This window comes from Anopheles coustani, chromosome 2, assembly GCF_943734705.1.
Source record: "Anopheles coustani chromosome 2, idAnoCousDA_361_x.2, whole genome shotgun sequence".
In the NCBI taxonomy this organism is placed as follows: domain Eukaryota; kingdom Metazoa; phylum Arthropoda; class Insecta; order Diptera; family Culicidae; genus Anopheles; species Anopheles coustani.
The window spans coordinates 20,253,985-20,272,269 of record NC_071289.1 but is presented as its reverse complement, the minus strand read 5'-3'; the positions used below and the strand labels follow the sequence as shown (position 1 = coordinate 20,272,269).

At 40.1% G+C, this 18,285-nt stretch overlaps 5 protein-coding genes across 5 annotated transcripts; all 5 read right to left on the bottom strand.

Moving 5' to 3' along the window:
* Positions 1-1,192: 1,192 nt before the first annotated feature.
* Positions 1,193-8,260, bottom strand: LOC131264059 (zinc finger protein 568-like). The gene is made up of 7 exons (XM_058266348.1): positions 8,210-8,260; positions 6,804-6,855; positions 6,643-6,674; positions 4,014-4,335; positions 3,781-3,888; positions 3,338-3,507; positions 1,193-3,277 (listed from the first exon to the last, which is right to left on the bottom strand). The coding sequence occupies exons 1-7, from the start codon at positions 8,258-8,260 to the stop codon at positions 1,487-1,489; spliced, it is 2,526 nt and encodes an 841-aa protein (XP_058122331.1). The 3' UTR covers positions 1,193-1,486.
* LOC131262416 (zinc finger protein 709-like) lies at positions 4,511-6,729 on the bottom strand. The gene has a single exon (XM_058264409.1). It carries the CDS (start codon positions 6,056-6,058, stop codon positions 4,766-4,768), a length of 1,293 nt encoding a protein of 430 aa, XP_058120392.1. The 5' UTR covers positions 6,059-6,729; the 3' UTR covers positions 4,511-4,765.
* Positions 8,261-8,589: 329 nt separating the features above from the next.
* Positions 8,590-11,500, bottom strand: LOC131263782 (zinc finger protein 700-like). The gene is made up of 4 exons (XM_058266037.1): positions 11,389-11,500; positions 11,043-11,315; positions 10,703-10,917; positions 8,590-10,626 (listed from the first exon to the last, which is right to left on the bottom strand). The coding sequence occupies exons 2-4, from the start codon at positions 11,305-11,307 to the stop codon at positions 8,659-8,661; spliced, it is 2,448 nt and encodes an 815-aa protein (XP_058122020.1). The 5' UTR covers positions 11,308-11,315; positions 11,389-11,500; the 3' UTR covers positions 8,590-8,658.
* An 82-nt stretch (positions 11,501-11,582) lies between these two features.
* On the bottom strand, positions 11,583-14,471 carry LOC131263786 (zinc finger protein 774-like). Its single transcript, XM_058266041.1, has 3 exons — positions 14,052-14,471; positions 13,728-13,942; positions 11,583-13,651 (listed from the first exon to the last, which is right to left on the bottom strand). Exons 1-3 carry the CDS (start codon positions 14,311-14,313, stop codon positions 11,807-11,809), a joined length of 2,322 nt encoding a protein of 773 aa, XP_058122024.1. The 5' UTR covers positions 14,314-14,471; the 3' UTR covers positions 11,583-11,806.
* A 439-nt stretch (positions 14,472-14,910) lies between these two features.
* LOC131263783 (zinc finger protein 665-like) lies at positions 14,911-18,112 on the bottom strand. The gene is made up of 3 exons (XM_058266038.1): positions 17,695-18,112; positions 16,955-17,238; positions 14,911-16,877 (listed from the first exon to the last, which is right to left on the bottom strand). Exons 1-3 carry the CDS (start codon positions 17,951-17,953, stop codon positions 15,012-15,014), a joined length of 2,409 nt encoding a protein of 802 aa, XP_058122021.1. The 5' UTR covers positions 17,954-18,112; the 3' UTR covers positions 14,911-15,011.
* Positions 18,113-18,285: the final 173 nt, after the last annotated feature.

The following is an 18,285-nucleotide window of genomic DNA, read 5'->3' as shown; positions in this document are numbered from 1 at the left end:
TTATGTTCATATATTTTCCAAATTTTCTCAAAGCAAAACCATTTTGTAGCAATAAGAAAGGCAACAAATTAAAAGCTTGAAATCAAAAAGTCATACTTAATTTCAAAGCTGGGATCGGCATGTTTGTTCTGAAGTTCGATGGCATCATTTAGGCGCTTGTTAAACTTGGGAAAAGAAAAATTATCATTCATATCTCCTTTCTCGCTCTTGCCGCTTTCGGGTCACGACCTTTAACATTCACTGAATCGAGTACGCCTACTTCCCCCTTTTGTCAATTCGGCCATCTTTGTGTATCATTTGGAAAATAGAAAAATAAATCGAAAAAGGGAACTTCAACGGGAAGGGAACTTATCATTCGAGAAAATCATAAAAAAACAAACAGGAATTTTGTATACACATTGCTTTATTCAGCTATTTTTTCTACGGCTTATAAGATGCTGTTCCTTGTGAATACAAAAGAGAGTATACAACTAAAAAGTGTGTTAAAATAATTGTGAGTATAGGTTAAACGTGTAGAAATCAATAAAAAGGCTAAATAAATGTTATTGAAACAACGCTGTACACTAAAATTTATCCTTTGATAAAATAATTATCTTTCTTTGTTACCCTTCTTTATTTTTTAATTACCCTTCTTTATTTTTTTAAACAATTGAATTTTTGTATCTTACAGCGTTTTACGATAGAACTCATAGCTTTTGCCATTGATCTCAACATTTTCGGTTTCGATGTCAACTCTTTAGCGGACTTACTCACACACACAGCCATATTCTCAACACCTTGTGTGTGGATGTCAACTCATGCCGCTTCATTCTGATAAACGTCAAACTCGTGTGCGTTTGTTTTGGTTTGTAAACAACCTCGGTGAAACAGTTCAATGCGGCCACCCTAAACACAAATCTACATTTGTGTACATGTTTATAAAATGTAAAATTCATACAAACTACTTCTTCCTTCTATCGATACTGTTGCAGCTCCGCATTGAACTGTTTCACCGAGGTTGTTTACAAACCAAAACAAACGCACACGAGTTTGACGTTTATCAGAATGAAGCGGCATGAGTTGACATCCACACACAAGGTGTTGAGAATATGGCTGTGTGTGTGAGTAAGTCCGCTAAAGAGTTGACATCGAAACCGAAAATGTTGAGATCAATGGCAAAAGCTATGAGTTCTATCGTAAAACGCTGTAAATAAGATCAGCAAATATTTATGTAAAATTTTTCTGATGCCTTTGCAAGAATTTCACCAGTCGTTTCCAAAACGCTACAACTTCAAAAAAATTTGAAGAATTTATGATGTTTAGAGACAACGTTGATGTTTTGTATATTTGTTGATTATCTTTTAGTTTTTCGTTTTTTTACACACTTCTCCATTACCCCACTAATTCGGTGTAAGGGAAAAAATTGGGCGCAAAAGCTCCCAGAGGCAGCCCCTTGGCGATTGCACTAGCGGGTACGCTTCGTTTACCGTGCCCTTTATAGAATTATCTAGTCCATTACGTATGTTTTAATCCATTGATTTTGCTCCACGGTAGAATCTCCAGACAGAATCACATAATCTCCGTTGAATTCGTTGGCATGCTTGTTTTGTGTGTGTTTCTTCAGCTCGCCCTTCGTCTTATAGGTATTGCCACAGATTCCGCATATGAAATTTCGCTCCGATGAGTGGGTCAGCATGTGCGCCTGCAGATATCGTGCCATTTTGAAGCTCTTCTTACACAGTGCACAGCTGTAACTGCTCCCCGTGTCACTGTGCGTCAGCAAATGTCGGCGATACATGGCACTGTGCCGAAAGCTTCGGTCGCACACCTCGCAGCGGTACGGTTTCTCTCCTGTGTGCACCGTCATGTGCTCCCGCAGATTAGCTACGAACGGGAACTCTTTTTTGCACACCTCGCATTTGTGCATCGTCATATGCTTGGTGCGCTTGTGCATGTACATAGTTCGGTACGTTTCGGCCGTATAGTTGCAGCCTGGATAAGAGCAACTCTGCTTGTCTTCGGGAAGAAGGGCCGATTTTCGAATTCTTTCTTTCGAAGAACGTCCCTCCACATGATGCGTCTCCTGATGCAGCTTGAGTCGGGAATTGTCCACAAACGAACGACCACATTCGTCGCACTTGTGGGGCCGTTCGCCGGTATGCACAACTCTTTGGTGGGTTAAACGATTGTACGATGTGCTGAATAATTTTTCACAGTACAAACATTTATATTTTTTCTCACCCTTGTGGGATGCTTCGTGCCGTCGGAGTGAACTATTGGACCCCAACGCACGATCGCACATCGAGCACTTGAACTGACCGCTTAGTTCGTTGCGATGATAGGCCACGTGCCGATTGAACATCGTTCGCTGGAAGTATTGCTTACCGCAGTACTCACAAGTCAATCCCTTTTCGGCAATCCCATGGCTGGACCAGTAGTGTGTTTTCAACTTCAGATCGGTACAAAATCGCCGATAGCACTTGTCGCACTTGTATGGCATACTATGCATCCGAAAATGGGCGTTCAGCTGATTGGTGGTTTTCAATACAGCCGGCTTATCCTTCCCCGAGTTATCTGCTGCTGCATTGCCTTCGTTGCATTCCTCGCAATGGTACGGCAACATCGGAATATGATCCCGCAGGTGAAAATCTCGTTCCATTAGGGTATCGTGCTTCTTGTCACATACGTAACACGTTGTTAATGGAAAGGAATTCTGTGCTTCCGCCTCTAGTCGGTATCTTTTTCGATTACACGCTAGGCTGTATGCTCTTGCCCTTTCACGTAAGATTTCTGCTTTACGTTTTCGTGCCTCTTCACCGCTTAGAGAAAGGTGTTTCCAAGATATTCTTTTCTTCCGCTTTTTATCTAACGTTCTCGTAGCATGGGGTTGAAATTCCGACGTTATGCTTTTTTCGTAGGGCTTCTCTACTTCTGCCAAAATTTCTTCTGCACCATCTTCCAGTTTTACACTCCTATCAGCTTCCTTACCTTGAGTGTCCGACTTGAAGACCGAATGATCATTTGAATCGACATTTTCCAACCGATGTTCCTCGTCATCCTCATGATCAACCTCAGCATCTTCATGGCATGGCTCGCCGTTCGAAGCAGTATCATAAGACTCATTCGGTAGGAATTCAACCGTACCCTCACGAAAGTAGTCCATTATTTTCTCTTCAGCTACCAGTCGAACAAGAAGCTCCGATTGTGCGATAAACTGTTGCCGAATATCACACGCTTGTTCTAATTTATGTTTACACTCCACACATATAACCGTCGGGAGTTCATCATAGTTTTCAGTCTGGCAAAATAAATGCGATTACTGAATAATAATGATTTGAATGTTAAACGCGTAACTTACTTCGAACGCAGTTAGTTGTATGAGCATATCGAGGATTGTGTTGTTCTGCACCTGAGAGTAGATTGAAATCAACGACTCAGATTCGTAACAATTTAGGCAAATTCTACAAAAATGATCACGGTACTTCAAGAGCTCCAAAAAGGAATCTATCTGTACAGAATCGTCGGCATCTGAAACGAAACAACAAATTGAACCATTTAGCATAAATTGACAAATAAGCTGAAATTCGAGAAATTGCCAGTGGGCAAGCTGAAAGAAACCTTATCTTTACTCTATTATTATAAGTCTATTAAGTATTGAATTTGTTAAATAAACGCCATACTGATTTAAAATGATTCTCTGATTTGGATGGTTCAGTTTTGATTAAATAACTCTGATCAGCTTTCAGTTCCGGCTGTTGAAATGTTTCGCTTGTGCGAAGTGTTTGCATTGTTAGTCCATACCTGCACTATTCGCTTCTCTCTTTACGATTGTGGCATGGCTTTCTTCTGTATTCGGCTCTCTCTTAACACATTCCGGATAAGGCGGGCTTTGAAAAATTGATGGAATAGCTAAAAGAAAGTTGAAAGAAAACATCTTAATAGTCAAATATGTTCCTACCATCCCATTTAACGATGCTGGGCATGAACTAGCCCATTCAAAATAATTACCATAAAATGTGCCGCACCATACTTACCATTTGGAAAAAGCATTCTCGATCGCTTTTTGTTTTCTACTAGTGAGGAGAATTGATAATCCTCATTTCGGAAATGGTTTGAGCATATTCCAAAATATGCGGACGGCTTCCAGTTTTCGTCCTGGCGACAAAACCTCACCCACTGTTGGTACAAAGCTTGTTGTTGGGGGAATGAATGAATAATAACTTCCACATTTGTCTTGCCAGCACGGTAGCGGCTCCTTTTACAGTTCTGCACTGCACACTTTGACATCGTAAAATCTAGACAATTATAACTGGGAGAAACGTGTAAAAAGAGTATGTTGAATAAAATAACAACGCGCTCGATTTATCAACCAAGCAGCATCAAAACAAAGCGCTAAGCGAATTATCGTAGCGCTGGCTCCGACTGACAACAACCTACTTCTCGAATCTGTCATGAATTGCCAAGATTTATATAACATTTTAGTTCAAATTAAATACCAGTAAACATTTAAATGTTAACTTAAAATGTCGTTTTTCGTTTTTATTTCGTCCGCCGTTTTTCATCACCATTTCTACTTCAAAATGTTTGTTCTTTTTGTGTTTCTTTAGGTCACCTTTTCTCTTGAAGCCATATATATATAATCGTAGAACAGTTGTTGTAACAAAATTTCAATAAAATCAAAATTTTCCAATGGTTTATGATCGCCAAAAAATGTTACGTTGATTGATAAATGGATTGTTTATTTTATTTATCAAAAGCAAACTGGTTTTCACCACAATCCTAACCCTCATTGCAAGTTTTCATCTTCATTTTTAATTTCATTATTTTCGTCGCTATGTTTGCGCTGAATATGTTTCGTTAGTTCGCCTTTTGTTTTGTAGCTATTTCCACAGCTTTCACAAGAAAACTTCCGTTCCGATGAATGGGTAAGCATGTGTTGCCTCAGTCTCGCCGGTAGACTGAAACTCTTTTGGCAGATCTCGCAGGCAAAGTTGCTGTCCGTGGAGTGCGTTTTCAAATGGTTACGAAGAATATGCGCGGTCCGATAGCTTCGGTCGCATATACTGCATGGATACGGTTTCTCACCCGTGTGCAGCCTTGAGTGTTCGTTCAATTGATTCGCGAAAGCAAACGACTTTTTACACACCTCACATTGATACACAGGTCTATGCTTCGCTCGCCTGTGCACATACATTGCGCTGTAGGTACTAGCCGTATAGTCACAACCCGGATACGGACAATGCCCATCCTTGCTGGGAAGCAGGGCGACCTTCAACCTGCTTCGGTATTTCGGAGGCTTCACGTGGCCAGGGGTACATATGTGCCTCAATAGTGCGTTTCTTTGAGAAAATGCTCGACCACACTCTAGGCACTTATGCGGTCTTTCCCCAGTATGACTTCTATGGTGAATGAGCAGATTATATGACCTGCTGTACGAATTATCGCAGTACATACATTTATATCTTTTCTCGCCCGTGTGAGTTACTTCATGTCGTTTGAGACAATCCTTTGTCCCAAACGTGCGGTCACAAATCAAGCATTTATACTGACCACTTAGTTCGTTTCGGTGATTGGCGACATGGGTCCGGAAAGTGGTTCTATCAAAATATTGCTTTCCACAATATTCGCAAGTGAATCCAGTGTCTACGAAAGCATGCACATTGCTCACGTGGGCGTTAAGTTTTGTAGTAGTAATAAACCGCCGATAGCATTTGTCGCACTTGTGTGGCAATCGGTGCATCCTAAAATGCAAATTCAACTTATTTAAAGTTTTCAATTCCAATGGTTGATACTTTTCGTCAGCCTCTGTAGCCTCAGTTTTGTTGCTTTCCACCATACATTCATAACATTCGTAAGGGAGCATCGGGATATGTTCTCGCATGTGAAAATTGCATTCCATCATTGAATCGTGCTGCTTGTCGCAAACGTAACACGTGGTAAATGGAAACATTCTGCGAGCTTCTTCTTCCAACCGGTTTGTTTTTTTGATGACCTTTCTTCCTTGCTGAGCTTTAAGTGCTTGTCGCTGTTCAGCCTTAAGTTTTCGTTCCATTGGTTTTTCTTTTTCATACTCGACCATAGTTTCCGGTGTACTGCTGCGATTACAAGCGTCTTCTATTTCTGCTTCACTTTCAGCAAAACAATTTTGCTGTTTATCGTCATTATTTTCAACAGGATTTTCGACCTTGGTGTAGCATGAATGATTTTTTGGATCGGATGTATCCGACTCGTGCTGCTCGACGTCATTTTTGTTTGTTTCCGTATTATGTTCGTTCAATGTTCCTGCACTACGCTGTAAGGTTGCATTATCGTTCGACACCAGCTGGTTGGCCGAAAGATTTCTGTATGCCTGATTTATGTCAGTAAATATGAATTGTTTTGGTGCTTTGAGTTTGATCGATTTTGTGATGAAATTGTTCGAGGTCGGACTATGAATCGGAACTAGCGTTTTGGTTGAAGGATATCCGCATGTCTCATCTGTATCAGCAAATATGAATCGCGTAGGTGCTATAGGCTTAATCGATGTTTGAGCCTTAGTTACAGCACTATGATAGTACTCAGCCAATTTATTCTCGGCCACCAGTTGCACCAAAAATTCTGCTTTTGCTATGAATTCCTGGCGAACATTAAACGCCTGCACTAAACATATTTTACACTCCAAACATATAACGCTTGGGAATGCATTATTATATTCTGTCTGTGAAATAAAGAAAAAGGATATTAGTTCCACTTCACTGTACAATAAATGTAAGCGATGCGTTTGTGTTACTTACTTCGAAGGCCGTTAGATGTACAAACATATCGAGAAGGGTCGTGTTCTGTATTTTCGACTCGATCGAAATTGCGGAATTGTCTTGGCAGGGTTTCAAACAAGTTCTACAAAATTGATCACGATACTTCAGAACAACCGAGTCGAATGGATTGCTTTCGCCAACAGTCGCTTCTTGAAGTTGTTTCGTATTAACGCACTTTTTGATAGATGGGACCGCCACAGCATCTAAAATGAAAACGACATAAGCATGATACTTTTTGGAGATTTGGTGAGTAATCTATTTTTAGAAGCTTAGAAGAATAACAACTTGAACCATTTAGCATCAATTTCAAAAAACTTGCAGTTTGCAAGATGAAATAAAAGTCTATTAAATATGACTTTCTTAGATAAACACCATACTGATTTGAAATGGTTCTCTGATTTGGGTGGTTCAGTTTTGATTAAATAACTCTAATCAGTTTTCAGTTCCGGCTGTTCGCAAGACATTCTAGTGTTGTTTGAAGTATCTTATTCTCGTCGCTTGTGAAGTATTTGCATTGTTAGTCCATACCTGCAATATTCGCTTCTCTCTTTACGATTGTGGCATGACTTTCACCTGTATTCTGCTCTTTTTTTACACATTGCGAAAAAGGCAGGCTTTTAAAAATTGATGGAATTGCTAAAATAAAGTTAAGAGAAACCATCTTATTAGTCAAACGTATCGCAAGCTAATCCCAACAACTATTACTTCCATCCCAATTAACGATGTTGGGGACATGGACTAGCCATTGAAATTGACTTACCATTTGGAAAAAGTATTCTCCATCGCTTTTTGTTTTCTACTAGTGAGGAGACTTGATAATCTTCATTTCGGAAATGGTTAGAGCATATCCCAATATGTTTGGACGGCTCCCAATTTTTGTCCTGTCGACAAAACTTCACCCACTTTTGGTACAAAGCTTGTTGTTGGGGGAATGAATGGATTATAATATCCACATTTGTCTTGCTAGCACGGTACCGGGTGATTTTACAGTTCTGCACTGCACACTTTGACATTGTAAAATCTAGACAATTATAACTGGGAGAAATGTGTAAAAAGAGTATGCTGAATAAAATCTATTGACCGCTTACCAACCGAGCAGCATCAAAACAAAGCGCTAGCTCCGACTGGCTTCATCTCGAATCTGTCATGAATTGTCAAGATTTATTTAACATGTCAATTCAATTCAAATACCGTTACGCGTTATTTGCGTTATGAGCGCCGGGGCTCAACACCTCGACGGCGTGGGTTCGAATCCCAACCGAGACCGGACCCTCCCCTGTACGAGAGGACTGACTATCCACGTACTACAACAGGGAAACAAGTCTCGTAAGCCCTTAACGGGCAGGCATGACCAAGAGGTCTTTACGCCAAGAAGAAGAAGAAGCCGCATCGAGCGGAAATGTGTGAAATATGATAGCGGCATTTTGCTTTCTCACCATGTTGCGCGATATACGGCAGGAAGATACAACACAACGATTTGTAGGCATTCTGTTTTCTGAAATATATAATTACATTACGCTTACAGCGTTTGTAGTCCGTACTTACTCTATTACCTTATTATGAACAATTGTCTGCTCGCGAAGCTAAGACAAATTGTCTTACACTGTTACCATTGATATGGTTTATTTACCAACAATAAGATAACAATTGTTTTTGTTTTAATTTGTCGATTTGTCGAAAAGCAATAGTTGATTGAAAATCAACGCTTACTAAAACCAACCTTGATTTATAATGGAAATACGTTGTACTCATAGAACAGTTGTAACCAAATTTCAACGAAATTAAATTTTCAGATGACTTATCATCGCCAAAAAAGCTTGAACAAAAAATGGATTATTTATTTCATTTATCAAAAGGAAACTGGTTTTCACCACAATCCTAACCCTCATTGCAAGTTTTCATCTTCATTTTTAATTTCATTATTTTCGTCGCTATGTTTGCGCTGAATATGTTTCGTTAGTTCGCCTTTTGTTTTGTAGCTATTTCCACAGCTTTCACAAGAAAACTTCCGCTCTGATGAATGGGTTAGCATGTGTTGCCTCAGACTCGCCGGTAGTCTGAAGCTCTTCTGGCAGATCTCGCAGGAAAAGTTGCTGTCCGTGGTGTGCGTCTTCAAATGGTTACGATGAATTTGCGAGGTCCGAAAGCTTCTGTCGCATATGTTGCATTGATATGGTTTTTCGCCCGTGTGCAGCCTTGAGTGTTCGTTCAATTGATTCGCGAAAGCAAACGACTTTTTACACACCTCACATTGATACACAGGTCTATGCTTCGCGCGCCTGTGCACATACATTGCGCCGTAGGTGCTAGCCGTATAGTCGCAACCCGGATACGGACAATGCCCATCCTTGCTGGGAAGCAGGGCGAACTTCAACCTGCTTCGGTATTTCGGAGGCTTCACGTGGCCAGGCGTACAAACATGCTTCAACAGTGCGTTTCTTTGAGGAAATGCTCGATCACACTCTAGGCACTTATGCGGTCTATCCCCAGTATGACTTCTATGGTGAATGAGCAGACTATCTGATCTACTGTACGAATTATCGCAGTATATACATTTATATTGTTTCTCGCCCTTGTGAGAAACTTCATGTCGTTTGAGAGAACTCTTTGCCCCAAACGTACGGTCACAAATCAAGCATTTATACTGACCACTTAGTTCGTTTCGGTGATTGGCGACATGGGTCCGGAAAGTGGTTCTATCAAAATATTGCTTTCCACAATATTCGCAAGTGAATCCAGTGTCTACGAAAGCATGCACATTGCTCACGTGGGCGTTAAGTTTTGTAGTAGTACTAAACCGCCGATAGCATTTGTCGCACTTGTGTGGCAATCGGTGCATCCTAAAATGCAAATTCAACTTATTTAAAGTTTTCAATTCCAATGGTTGATACTTTTCGTCAGCCTCTGTAGCCTCAGCTTTGTTGTTTTCCACCATACATTCATAACATTCGTAAGGGAGCATTGGGATATGTTCTCGCATGTGAAAATTGCATTCCATCATTGAATCGTGCTGCTTGTCGCAAACGTAACACGTGGTAAATGGAAACATTCTGCGAGCTTCTTCTTCCAACCGGTTTGTTTTTTTGATAACCTTTCTTCCTTGCTGAGCTTTAAGTGCTCGTCGCTGTTCAGCCTTAAGTTTTCGTTTCATAGATTTTTCTTTTTCATACTCGACCATAAATTTATGCCAGGCCTCGCGTTGTTCTCGATTTTCGTCCGATGATATTTCCAGTGTGCTGCTGCGATTACAAGCGTCTTCTTTTTCTGCTTTACTTTCGACCAAACAATTTTGCTGTTCATCATCATTCTTTTCAACAGAATTTTCAATTCCATCGCCGACCTTGGTGTAGCATGAATGATCATTTAGATCGGATTTATCTGCCTCGTGCTGCTCGACGTCATTTTTGTTTGTTTCCGCATTATTTTCGTTCAATGTTCCTGCACTACACTGTAAGGTTGCATTATCGTTCGACACCAGCTGGTTGGCCGAAAGATTTCTGTATGCCTGATTTATGTCAGTAAATATGAATTGTTTTGGTGCTTTGAGTTTGATCGATTTTGTGATGAAATTGTTCGAGGTCGGACTATGAATCGGAACTAGCGGTTTGGTTGAAGGATATCCGCATGTCTCATCTGTATCAGCAAATATGAATCGCGTAGGTGCTATAGGCTTAATCGATGTTTGAGCCTTTGTTATAGCACTTTGATAGTACTCAGTCAATTTATTCTCGGCCACCAGTTGCACCAAAAATTCTGCTTTTGCTAAAAATTCCTGGCGAATATTAAACGCCTGCACTAAACATATTTTACACTCCAAACATATAACGCTTGGGAATGCATTATTATCTTCTGTCTGTGAAATAAAGAAAAAGGATATTAGTTCCACTGCACTGTGGAATAAACGTAAGCAATGCGTTTGTGTGACTTACTTCGAACGCCGTTAGATGTACAAACATATCGAGAAGGGTTATGTTCTGTATTTTCGACTCGATGGGAATTGCGGAATTATCTTGGCAGGGTTTCAAACAAGTTCTACAAAATTGATCACGATACTTCAGAACAACCGAGTAGAATGAATTGCTTTCGCCAACAGACGTTTCTTGAATTTGTTTCGAATTAACGCCCTTTTTGATAGATGGAACCGCTACAGATAAATGGCATTAAAAAAAATTCAAAATAAAATCATATTCGGATCTAAAAAGCATGATAATATTCATGGGAATTGAGTAGATCGAGCTACATGTTTATATAAAATGCAGCCAAGCTTACCATCCGCACGAAGTTTTCTGAGGTGTATCGGTAATTCCTGCACGGGTGTAAAATGCATCTGATAGCTTTCTGGTGCAAAATGATTTGAACAGATACGGCTGTTCTTATTCGGCTTCCACTCTGCACTACGATCGCAAAACTTTGCCCATTCACTGCACACAGGCTCGTCGAGGGGAAATGAGTGAAATATGATAACGGCCGTTTGTTTCTGCGCCTTTTTGCGCGAAATACGGCAGGACGATACTGAACACAAATTCCTCTCCATAGCGTTCCCTGAAACAAATGGAATGAGTTCGTTCAGCATCCTTCCATCGTAAAGCAGCGTCTGCTACAAACGATTATTTACCTTATAGAGTTTGCACTACTTCTTTCACGTAGAGGTCCGTACTGGCTTTCTTTACGAACAATAAATTGCTTTCCTACATTTAAAAGATTGTCCAAATTCTTCCAAAGATTCCTTTTTTTAACAATAAACAACAACCCAACAGTTGTTTATTTATTTATTTTTTTTTTTATGAGTAGTCAAAACACAATCGAGGTTACTGGAACAAAGCAGTGCGTTCCTGACTCAAAGCTCGGTTAAATTAACCTTGATTCATTGTCCTAATTCGTAGTGCACGTAGAACAGTTGTTGATTGAATAAATGTATGTTCTCAAAACCATCACCGAAATCAAAGTCCACTTTTCTGTAAATTTATTGTTTAATTGAAAGCATGTTAGGTTTGCCCTCCATTTTGCACCGTTATTACACATTTTTCTTCTGCTCACACTTCTTCTGGCGATACAATCATGTCTGTACTATGTTTACTATGTTTTTGCTGAGTATGCTTCTTCAGATCTCCCTTTGACTTGTAGCTGGTGCCGCAGATATCGCAGCAATACTTCCGTTCCGATGAATGGGTTAGCAAGTGTTGCTTCAGATACTGTGGTAGTTTGAAGCTTTTCTGGCAAATCTCACAAGTGTAGCTGCCGTTCGTACAGTGCGTTTTCAAATGTCTTTGATACGAGCTATACCGCCGATAGCTCTGATCGCACAGCTTACACGTGTGTGGTTTTTCACCCGTATGCAATCTCATATGTTCATGTAGATTTTTTTCAAAGGCAAATGACTTACTGCACACCCCGCAATGAAACGAAGGTGGGAGATGTTTTGTGCGCTTATGCGTGAACATCGCGGTGTACGATACGGCCGTATAGTCACACCCTGGGTATGGGCAACATCCCCCATTGCCGGCACGTTGAACAGGGAAAGGTTTAGAGGTTCTCGCTTTGAGAGGCAAGTGCTTTTGCTGATGCAGTTTCAAGGACGTACTTTGAGAGAATGTCCGACCACATTCTAAGCACTTATGCGGTCGTTCTCCGGTGTGAATTCTATGATGATTCAAGCGGTTGTACGATGTGCTGAACGATTTATCGCAATACATACATTTATATTTTTTCTCGCCCTTGTGGGATGCTTCATGCCGCTGTAAGGAACTTTTCACACCAAACGTACGATTGCAGAATGAGCACTTGAACAACCCGCTAAGCTCATTTCGATGTGTAGAAACATGCTTTCTGAAGGCATTCACATGCGAATACAGCTTGCCGCAGTATTCGCAAGTCAATCCGTTTGGATCACATTCATGTTCGGTCGCTACATGCTTTTTAAATCTAGCTACGGTCCCAAACCTCTTGTAACAATTTCCACATTTGTGTGGCAATCGATGCATTCTCAGGTGAAAGTTTAATCTATTTAAAGTTTTCAGTATCACCGGTTCTACCATTTCTAAATTCTCTGTTCTGCTATTCATGTCAGCTTCCTGTTTTCCATGTGTACATTCATCACATTGGTATGGCAGCATCGGAATGTGTGCTTGCATGTGCAAATCTCGCTCCGTCAACGTATCGTGGTTCATGTCGCATATGTAACATGTTGTTAAAGGGAAGCTTTTCCAAGCTTCTTCCTCTAGCATTTGTGTTTTAGATTTTGCCGGCTTTTCTCGTTTACTTTTCGTTGCCCGTCGGATTTCAGCTTTCAGCTTTTTTTTAGCTAGTTTTTCTTGCTCGTAATGCTGAAGATAGCTTTCCCAATCTTTACTTTGTTCATCATTATCCTCCGACAGGATTTCAGCAGCACTACTACGATAGGTATAGGTGGGCTCCTTTTTGACTATGCTGTCTTCTAAAAAAAAATCCTGCTTGACATCATGTTCAATGTCTAGATCATGATATTGGTTCCAAGCCTTGTTATAGCATGAATGATCTTTCAAATCGGATATTTCTGACGAGAGGCCCTCAACAACATGATTATGAGACTCCAGAACAGTGGTATCGTCTGGTTGTTGGCCAATATAGGACTCACCGTCAGCTATCAATAAATTGGTGGGGAATCGCCTTGATCCTTCCTTTGTATCAATAAAACTGACATATTCATCCGCATTGGATTCAACAGTTTCATCCGGCTTAACAAAATCTATATTGAAGTACTCCATAATTTTCTCTTCGGCAACTAGTTGAACGAGCAATTCTGACTGTGCGATGAACTCCCGACGTATATGAAAAGCTTCTTGCAACCTGCTCTTACACTCCAAACATAATATGACGGGGAATGCATCATTATGTTCAGCCTACAACATAAGATAAAATTAAAAGAATTTTTTTGTAGAGTCAAATTCCTTCAAGTAATAAATTTTTTAATTTCACCTCAAACTGGGTAAGTTGTATAAGCATATCGAGCAATGTCGTGTTCTGTATCTGCGTATCCACCGGAATACCCGAACCATCTGGGCAGTGTTTCAAGCAAGTTCGGCAAAATTGATCACGATACTTTCGAAGCATAGGATCAATTTGGTATGATGTATCGCAGATACTCTCCATACATTCGTCCATTTCATCTCTGTTAATGATTGTTGGAAACGCTGAAAGAAGAGAATTATCTACATGAATTTGTACGACAATAAGCTGAATCTAACCATTCTGTAATTTTCTACATGAAATATCAAATTAACCAGCTAAAAGTGTATTTACCTGTAAAGGTCAATCTTCTGAAATTGCAATTGCTCTTCACCAAAGGAGCGTAAGCTAGTTGATAATCTTCCCGTTTGAAATGTAGAGAACACAGTGCAGAATTTTTCGTTGGCTTCCAATTGTTATCACGTTGGCAAAACTCAATCCATTTGTAGCATACATCACTTTCCAGCGGGAAATGGTGGAAAATTACGTCCAATCCGCGTTTTTTCGTATAGTCTGAATTAACTTTACAGAATGACGCTGAACACTTGCGGGGCATTTTTACTAACGAAGAACACTGAATAAAGTCAAAATGTTATAACTCTGCCGTCACGGATAAAAGTTAATTCATGTATTTATCGCACTTAAATCGTTGAACAGGTTTTCATGAAAAGTTGAACTATTTTGGCCAATTGGTTGCGTTTGTTTACCATCATTGGTTGTTTGCATGCCAACGTAAACTTACCATAGTGAATCTGTCAAATTAGAAAAATGGCGGACACCAAGGTTACTGAAGCTAAGCAGTACTTGCCTCACACCACTTGCTTGGAAAGTATTCCTTCGTTCAAGTAACCTAGGACAAAGCGACGCTGATCTGAACACCTTGAAAATAGCCGCCCTATCCATTTTATAGTGTTAATATCGATTTGTTCTAGTTAAATACCAAATTTGGAAGCGATTGCATCAATACTTTTGAGGAAATCGTTAAAATTTACGAACTACGGCAGCCAGCGACCACTGTCCAGCGTGGAAACCAATGGCAACGCAGACCACGCGCGGACCATCGAAAGACACCGGGCAGACATGCAGACGCTGCGAACCTCCGCACGTGACCGGACCACGGTTTGGAAGCTAGGGATAGTTTTAAGAATAGGTGTTCAGTTCGTTACTAACCTCTGAGCTTAGCGGTTATAACATAAAAATATATTTTTTATAAATTCTCCAAGAACAAATTCATAACTTATATATAATAGATATCTATCTGTCTGATGTAGGAGCTTCCTCGCAAAATTCTACTTTCATGATTAGGTCATCTTCATTTATACTAACATTATTTTCGTCTCCTGCGTGCTTGCGTTTAGTGTGTCTATCTAGTTCTTTTTTCCTTTTGTAGCTTATTGCACAGATTTCGCACGAAAACTTCCGCTCCGATGAATGGGTCAGTAGATGCGACCGCAGATATTCCGTAAATTTGAACTTCTTGTGGCATCCGGGGATCTCGCAAATAAAGGTTTTTTCAGTTGTATGCGTTTTCAAATGCTTCGAATAAACTTGTTGGGAATGAAAGCTTCTGCCGCATAAATTGCATCGATATGGTTTTTCGCCCGTGTGCACCCTCAAGTGCGTTTCCAATTCATTCGAGGAACGATACGACTTGTTGCACACATCGCATTGGAACAAAATGCTATGCTTCCTGCGTTTATGATTATACATTGCATCGCGTGTGGTAGCCGTATAGTCACAATCCGGGTATGGACAACGTGCATCTTTGTTCGGAAGTTCGGGCGGTAACGGTAAGTTTGAAGGCTTCACTTTCAACAGTAAGTCTGAAGCCACAACGCCATGTGTACATTTATGCTTTAAAAGTGACGATTTTTTGGCATACCCTTTACCACACTTTGGGCACTTATACGGTTGTTCTCCGATGTGAATTCTATGGTGATTGCGCCGAAAATACGACGTGCAGAACGATTTATCGCAATACATACACTTATACTTTTTCTCGCCGTTGTGAGATGCTTCATGCTGTTGGAGGGCACTTTTCGCACCAAACGAATAATCACAGACCGAACATTTGAATTTACCATCTAAACGGTATCGATGAGAGCGCACATGTTTCCTGAAGAAGATTTTATCGAAATATTGCTTTCCGCAATATTCGCAAGTGAACCCATTTTTATAATTATGAGTGTTGTTCTGGTGACGTTTCATCCTTGATTTCGTTTCAAACTGTCGATAACATTTGTCGCATTTGTGCGGCAATCGATGCATCCTGAAATGTAGGTTTAACAGATTCGTTGTTCTGAATACCAATGGGCGAAATTTTTCGCCAGTCGCTGTTGCATCGCTTTGGTTGTTTTCCACCATACAATAATTACATTGGTATGGGAGCATCGGTCTATGTTTCCGCATGTGAAAATGGCATTCCATTTTTGAATCGTGTTGTTTGTCGCATACGTAACATGTGGTAAGTGGAAATAATCGGAGAGCCTCTTCTTCCAACTGTGGTACTAGTTTTTTGATCCGTTTTCCTTGCTTTGATTTTCGTTTCATAGATTTTTCCTTTTCACAGTCGTCCATAAATTCATCCCAAACGTCTATTTGGTCTTGATTTTCATTCGACCGACTTTCTGGTGTGTTGCTGCGTGTACAAATATCCTCCGTTTCCGCTTTACTTTCATCGGGACCAATTTGCTGATCGACCTCATCGTTTTTATCAGGATCTACGTTTTCGGCAATCTTGGTGTAACATGAATGATCGTTGAGATCGGATTTATCTTGCTGTGCGATGTACTGTTTGATTGTTTCCACATTTTTCTCGTCCAATGTTCCGGGGTTGCTTTGTGAGGTCGGACCTTGGATCGCAACTGGAGGTTCGATTGAAAGATTTTTATGTGCTTGATTTATGTCAGTAAAAATGTATTGCTTTGGTGGTTTGGGCTTATTAAATGTTTGAGCCTTGGTTATGGCAGTATTATAGTAGTCCACAAGTTTTTCTTCGGCAACCATTTGGACCAAAAATTCTATTTTGACGATGAACGCCTGGCGTATGTTAAACGCCTCTACTAGTTTTGTTTTACATTCCAAACAAATGACGCTTGGGAACGCATTATTATCATCTGTCTGTGAAAATAATAAAATTGAAAAATAGTGTCACTAAGCTGCAGACTAAATGTAAGTAATGCACATTTGTTACTTACTTCGAACGCCGTGAGATGTACAAGCATATCGAGAACAGTGAAGTTATTTATTTTAGAGTTGATCGAATCCGTCATTGCAGAATTGTCTTTGCAGTACTTTAAACACGTTCTGCAGAATTGATCACGGTACTTCAAAAGCATTGGATTCATCGCTTCTTGATGGCATGCATCGGAAAAGGTTTCTTGGTGGGCTGCTTCTTGTTTTTTTTTTTTTTTATATATATTTGGACGGCAGGCTGCTTCTTGTTGTGTTACTGAAATATTGTGCTTGATCGATGGTATCGCTGCAAAAGAAAGCAAACATGTATAAAACTTTAAAGAAAAAGAAACTGCCCGATATTTGAACACCTTAATGCTATCCTTCGTTAGCAAGAATAATAACATTTATAATGTTAAATTGAATTTAAAAGGTAATCGGTGAAGAAGATAGTCCATTCCACTTATCTTTCCGTACTTCACTCGCGGGCAAAACGACGCTATCATACCAACGTGTGTACATGCTGAACGAGGTGATATTTTTTTAGATGGCGTCCTTGGACAACAATCAAATAAACAACATTGTTCGCATATATCCGATATATTGATGGTAGATCAAAGGAGATTTATCCAGCTGATTATCTGCTGCAGTAAAATGGGCCGAACAAATAACATCATTTTTTGAAGGCACCCAAAAGATCCCTGCTTTGCATCAAACATTCTTAGCTACTTCTTGATTCGAATTATTACACTATTATACTCACCACAGGCACGCAGCCTTCCACAGGGTCCTTTATTTGCATCAGAGGTCCCTATGTAATCTTGCTCTCTAAAGTGCATCGAGCATATTGCAGATCTTTTCGAAGGTTTCCAGCTGGCAGTCTCGTTCGCAAAAGCTGCCCACTTCGTATTCAGATATTTGTTCTCGGGAAATTTGTGAAATCTAATTTTTCTATTATGCTCACTGGCCCACTTACGATTCACATGGCAATCGACCACTTCACACTGATATGCCAATGGCATTTTGAAACTAAAAAACTGAAATCTCAACCGATTTGCACAAATTTAGTGAAGGACCGGCTACTAAGGCCATATGGCCTGATTTTTTATGATTACAATGACTTTGCGACCATGCGGCCAAGTTAACCTTACTTTTCGCTAACATATTTCAGGAAACCCCTGCACTGCTAACCAAGGTGATTACTATCCAGGTGGAAAAATAAAGGAAATTTTTGACAATCATTCTCTGTTTTGTTTACGTATTCAATTCGTCGGATATTTTAATTTTCAAACGCTGTTACTTCCAGTAGTCAGGAACATCCGGCAAGATATTTCCTATCGGTTTCGCTCAAAAC